The sequence below is a fragment of the Trachurus japonicus genome, chromosome 24, assembly GCF_045865225.1.
Source record: "Trachurus japonicus isolate A0001 chromosome 24, Traja_1.0".
Classification (NCBI taxonomy): domain Eukaryota; kingdom Metazoa; phylum Chordata; class Actinopteri; order Carangiformes; family Carangidae; genus Trachurus; species Trachurus japonicus.
Window position 1 is genome coordinate 24,308,508 of NC_140930.1, and position 6,599 is coordinate 24,315,106.

Here is a 6,599-nt window from a genome sequence, read left to right on the forward strand (position 1 = left end):
CAAAATGTCACCTGTAGTCATTGGATTTGCTGTATGGCCAGCAGATCTACTGACTCAGTTTTAGTAGTAGTGGCTTCATTTGGCTATAAACAGTCAGTGTAACATTTAGAGTGTAGCTTCTGAAGTCCGTAGTTTACATAGACTGATAAAGAAAATATGAATAAATCCAATTATCACCAATCCAATGTGATAGGCTACATGATGTGTGAAAACTGAACAAATCCAGATCCTGATCTCATAGGTCTGAATGTGAGTGAGTTCTGCTGGTTTCATGTTTGAGTCCACATCCTACACTATAATAATTTCAGTGCTGGTTGTATAGCCTATTAGTTAAAATCTGTTGACATTAAATACTTCATGCAAAACAACTGTGTCCTCATATCTGCTTATTCATGCATACAGTACTGTGTCAGTTCAGTTGACTTTAGTGCTGGGACATCACAGCCTAATTTAGAAAAAATAAATTATAAATATGTTTATGTAATACCAAATTATGTACAACATTCTCTGTAGTTCACTGTGGGAACTGGAGCCTTGCTTTTCTCCTTCTTTGTCTTGTGTGTGTGTGTATACATTTTGTACATAGCCTAAATATTATTTTTATTAGGACTAGGCCTATTTAAATAATAATAATAGCCTAATTAAAAAAAGAGTTAATAAATTAACTTTTCAGATAGATAGATAGATAGATAGATAGATAGATAGATAGATAGATAGATAGATAGATAGATAGATAGTCCTGGCTCTGGGCAGCTGAGGTTCATCTGTCATCAAGGTGTGCTGACCCACCTGAGCCCACAGCAGACAGCTGCAGCTTCACCGTGGAGTCTCTGCTTCATATTATTTATATATTTTTACAGCAGTGAGTGATCGTCATTGACATGTCAAACGGTAACGGATTGGTCTCCAGTATCCGGAGGTTAATAAACTCCGAGGAGCCGCTCAGGAACAACAACCCCGTGAGTTAACTTGATGTCCAGCTAGCTGCTAACATGCTAATGCTAATGTTGATATTAAAGATGATAGACAGGATGATAGAGTTGTTCTCTGTGGGACAGAGACAGCTGTGACCTTAAACCTCACACACACACATACACAAACACACACACTTTCCTGACTAAAGGAAAGGTCAGCCAGATGAAGAAACAGTGGGTGAAGAGTTGTAGCATCACTCATGGACCAGATCAGTTGAAGTTAGCCTCGTGTCAATGGAGGAACACAGTTGGTTTAGACCTGCCAGTGCCAGGAACAACACAAACAGCTTTGTGAAGGTAAATGCAGTTTATGCACCATGTAAATAATGTTCAGCAGCAGCAAAGAAAACCAACAAAACATCAACAGCAAAATCAACTACAGTATAAGATCTGTTTTTTTTTTAAAGAAAAGAAAGGAAAAACAAGGCTTTGCTTTGCACCATGTAGTGAACTATAGAGATTATAGTGAGCAAAATTATTAAGGAAAGTCAAAAGAACATAGTAGATAGAAGAAGAACAACTTCAATCACATGAAAAATATGATAAAACACACATATACTTACTTAAAATAGAAAATGAATAAATAAAGAATAGTAAATAAGGAGGTGGAGGGTGCTCATCAACAGCCGTGGCCCCCAGGCCCTGACCCATGTCTCCTGGGGACGTGTAGTTGTGTCTTTATTAGGCAAGGCAAGGCAATTTTATTTGTATAGCCCGTTTTTACAAACAGTTTGGGCTTTACATGGCATCATAACAACATCCTCTGCCCTTAGACCCTCACATCCACTGAGGAAAAACTCAATGAGCCATAGACTAAGGTTACATCCAAGGTTAATAGTTGATTTGACAGTGGAAATAGTGAGTAGGCTACACATCTTCTGTTGTAGGGTCCGTTTGACCATCTCCGTCAGCGGATGGACGATGTCTTGGGAGATGGAGGGATCCTGAAGGAGGTGGTCCAGTCCGGGGAGGGCGCACCCATCCCCCAGAATGCTTCAGTATTGAGTATTGACACGTTTGCTATGTAAAACCTTGACACAGTTTGTCTCTGCATGTTTTGGTTGTTCTGTCATTACAGCTCTCCACTCTGTTTCTACCACAGTCCATTTCTCTGGTTTCCTGGAGTATTCAGACCATCCCTTTGAAACCACCACAAACTATAAACACCCAATGATGATGAAGTTAGGGAGAGGTCAGAAATTCTTCTAAGTTCAAATAAATTTTCCTCAACCTCTGTAAACTGTGGCCTACAAAACCTTTCTCTTGGATTGGACACTGATTGTTGGAACAGATGTGACGCTGGCTGGGCTGGAGCTGGGCCTGCTGACCATGAGGAAGGGAGAGTTCTCACGTTTCCTTTTCCAGCCACACTACGCCTACGGGGACATGGGATGTCCTCCTCTGATTCCTGCTGCTGCTGTGGTTCTGTACGAGGTTCACATCCTTGACTTTTTCAACTCGGGACAAGTGGACGAGTTTGTGGCCCTGAGCCCGGTAGGGAGGCTGCAGGTTGTTGTCATAGCTACCATATGGTTTCTCCTCATTAAACACAACCAAATCCACGTTAAAGCTACACTCTATACAGTTTTATTTCTGTTTTCAATTATTTATGCATTTCCATCTGTGCAGTTAGGGAAAACTAAGGAATTTAGTTGTTTTGCTCTTTATGCATTTTTAAACTTTTGTCTTTTTTTAATAATCTGTCTTACTTAGAATCGCGTATTTTTAAAAGTCCAAGTATATTTCATAATATAATAGTTTTATATTTGTCTGTCTTCAGGAGGAGCAGAACTCTGTTCCCTTGTCCACAGTTCTAGAAGTTGTCAACACGCTTCGCAGCTTTGGAAACCGCTGCTTCAAACAGAGTCGTTTCTATAATGCCAAAGATCGCTACAAACAGGTCAGACTTCATCCGTCTTAATTTTGTGAGTGAATCGAATTGCTACTGTATGTGTATGTTTATATATGTGCACTGTTATAAGCGAATGTATTTTGTATTGGGTTCCTGTCAAACAGGCGATGACGCTGCTGGGGAACAGGGATTCAGAGGGCGATGCAGAGATGGAGACGCTGAAGACGGCTCTGCTGCCTCTCTACCTGAACCTCTCTCTGACTGAGCTCCGTCTGGACAGCCCACACAAAGCCCTGAAATATGGCAACAAAGCCCTGGAGATAGACTCAGCCAACACGAAGGCCCTTTACCGCTGTGGACAGGTTGGTTCTGGCTAAACCATCAGACTAAAATCCCCATGGGCCCTGAATTAAGCCCTTGGAGTATTTGTTATTTGCTATTCTCATATTTATTTATTTATTTTTTGCTGTTCACCCTCCTGTTGTGTGTGTGTGTGTGTGTGTGTGTGTGTGTGTGTGTGTGTGTGTGTGTGTGTGTGTGTGTGTGTGTGTGTGTGTGTGTGTGTGTGTGTGTGTGGTGTGTGTGTGTGTGTGTGTGTGTGTGTGTCAGGCGTACCTGGAGCTGCATGAGTACGAGAGCGCCCAGGGCTGCCTCATTACTGCTCAGGCAAAGAAGCCGTTTGACAGTGACATTAACAACCTCCTGAGGAAAGTGGCCACGTGAGACCAACCTTTTGTTGACACAGTCGATGCTTTTCGAGTGAAACGGCTGCAGATTAAATCACAGATAACTGTGTTGCATTGATATAAAAAAACACAATTCTGCTTTCATTTACAGCCTTAGCCTTTAACTCATGAGTTATCTATACAATTGTGAACGTCTCAGGTGCTTTAAAGACAGCATGGACAAACAGAAGGACATGTACTCCAAGATGTTTCGAGACTTGAGGGACCAGTGAGGATGAGGAAGGAAGAAGAGAAAAGGTAAGAGATCCTGTTCACTATACACTTTTAAAAACCTAATACAGCTGTACATCAGCGGAATTCCAACCTCTGTCTATATGATAACATATGACCAGTAACTGTTGTATAGAACACATAATGAGGTGCTCAGATCTTAGTGTTAAGCACAATAGTAGATATTAATTTAACCCAGTATAATCTGTCATGTGTTCAGAGAAACTGACCAGATCAATAACATCACTGTGTTTCAGAGTGAAGAGTGAAGCTTCGAGGTTGAGCAGCACATTTTGTCTCCAGCACTGTTAATTCTCCAAGTTTTTGTGTTTTGTTATGAAAGTTTTCATATTGTACAGATGTTTTGTTCATTTCCTGTAAAAAAGAATCCGTTTTTGACAATTATTGAAATGTTTATTGATAATGGGACTTAACAGTTGTTTTTCTGTTTGGAGATCTGAGTTGCAGACTCACCTCAAATCACTGAATATTGTGGAAGAACTTTAACATGAGACACAGGGAGCGTGACGAGCTGTGTTCTCTGTAAAGTTGTCACCTCTTTAAATCCTCTGTCTGAATCCTGTTTGTACCGGAGTATTCAATGTTTCCTCAGGGTTCAAGGTGATACAGTATATGACAATAAATGTTGTCACTTGTAACATGTTTTGTCTGTTTTGAATGGTGTTTTTTAATGTCATTTGAGTTGCTGAGCTGACATGAAGATTTGACATTTTATTTCAGAAGTTGATTTGATCACTAATGATACATGATTTGCATTTAAGTACAGTGTAGTTGTTTTTTTATTGTGTTTACATGATGGGACAAGTGGTCTCACCCTTGTAAGGGTTATGAATAGAAAAACAGTCTTTAGTTGTACATCAGATGAATAAACTCTGAGCATATGTGACACAGGCAAAGATATAAATGTGTGAGTGACCTTGGACATGTGTATCACATAGGTGGGACCTGCAGGTAGTCTGTATGTTATTGGTCAGAAAGGTTTTGGAGCAGGAAGCCATTTAATCTGATTAACAGTAGATGCGGTGGGCGGCTGAGAAGAATGTGTTGGGCTCAGGGGGAGTATAATGCAGCCACAGCGTTGCCATAGTGATTTGCAGACCTAAGATCATTTACATAGGCCTAGTTGTTGCACGTACCATCAAACACTAGGGGGCGAAAGTGAACAATCTGTCTCCACAAAGTTAAATCTTTAAAAATATGATAGGACCACGTGGCTGTAACACAAGACATAAACAGGCCTAAAATATAGATATTAAACTATTGATATTAAAACATGAAAACTATCACAACATGTTCCCTGTATGAGTGATTTTGCAGAGTGACTTCAAAGCATGTCTTCTGCAGCGTTGAGGTCAGGAGGTGGAGGTCATGATGGAGACAGAGCATAATCAAATGAGGCACAGAAGACTGAGAAAGAGAGACAGAGGTCTGGAGTGAAGGAGGAGGGGGGGTGGGGGGTGGAATGACAGGATCAGAGGTTGGGAGGGGCAGATGGAGGGGCAGAACAATCTGATTGACCTCTGTGGTTAATCCACTCATCAGAGTGTGTGAGTGTTTTACCATCAGCAGCAGCACATGGTCAAAAGGTGACGGTCTGCGGAGGACAGTGTCTAAATGGACACAGACGGACACGATGGTCTCCAGGTTCACCCACTACCTTCATCTGAGGTGAGGCACGTGTGCATGAGAGGAATCTGTGTGTGCATGAAGTTTCAATGTGGGTCAGCCTCCTTGAACCATTACTGTTGATGTGTGTGTCATCAGACGTTTGAGAAAACAGACAACAGCATCTGATTCACAGTCACTGACTTTGTGTTTGACCATTTAACTGTCACAGGACTTTGTATCTAGTTATGACTGTATAGTTATGACTGTATTCTATAATAATAATGTTGGCTGTGACACTTCCTGCTGCAAGTGTGTTGTTGAGTTTTTCATTTATCACATAACTCATGAAATGTAATAGGAATTGGAATATTACTTTATATATGTAGATTTAAATGGCTGTCATCAAACTGTGATTAATCCAATAATTTATATAAATTAAATAAATAAATAATATTGAAACTATTCAGCCACATGGAGAAAGCTTCTTAACATTATTAGTATAAACTGGTAAAGAGAGCAACAACTGTTTTTTTTATACTCATGTGATGAAAATAAGTAATGAATATTGTCACATACTTGTTATTGTTTTATTTTATTAAACATCTTTATGGCTGAAGGCCATCAGACAAATATAGGTTATTGTTTGTTTTGGGGTTGTGCTGTCTGTAGTTTAGTCTTCAGTCCGTGAAGTGTGTGTGTCATCAGTCAAGGACCAATCCAGTGTTTGGCCTTAAAGACCTTGGTGCTTGTTTTGGCTGTAGTGAGAAGACAGCACACACTCTGTGAGTGTGTGTAAACAGGGGGAGGAATCCCACATGTGTGTGTGTGTGCGCGTGTCACCCAATAACATTTTTAAAACTGTAGGCTACATCTGCATTTTGACTTCATAGACAGCTTGACCTCACTGTAGCAGACAAAACAACAAGAGACTCGAGGGTGTGAAGTTCATAAAGAAATGAATTATCTCAAAATATGCTGTTAATGTCATCTATTCATGGAAACTGTTTTTCTAAATTGTAGTTATATTTCTTTTATATACACATTTTTACTGACATCTTTATAGGGCAATAAAAAAAAACATGAATCACATTTAGGAGGAAAGCAGAACCAGAAGGAACAACAAGCAAAAGGCAGTAGCAAGGATACGAATATAGGTCAGAGAAAATAGTTTGGATTAATTAAAAAAAG

The 6,599-nt window shown here is 40.1% G+C and overlaps 1 protein-coding gene across 1 annotated transcript; it reads left to right on the forward strand.

Moving 5' to 3' along the window:
- The first annotated feature begins 670 nt into the window (after positions 1 to 670).
- fkbp6 (FKBP prolyl isomerase 6) lies at positions 671 to 4,439 on the forward strand. Its single transcript, XM_085770540.1, has 9 exons — positions 671 to 959; positions 1,862 to 1,979; positions 2,077 to 2,166; positions 2,266 to 2,468; positions 2,755 to 2,874; positions 2,991 to 3,188; positions 3,436 to 3,545; positions 3,712 to 3,809; positions 4,040 to 4,439. Exons 1-8 carry the CDS (start codon positions 882 to 884, stop codon positions 3,782 to 3,784), a joined length of 990 nt encoding a protein of 329 aa, XP_085626666.1. The 5' UTR covers positions 671 to 881; the 3' UTR covers positions 3,785 to 3,809; positions 4,040 to 4,439.
- Positions 4,440 to 6,599: the final 2,160 nt, after the last annotated feature.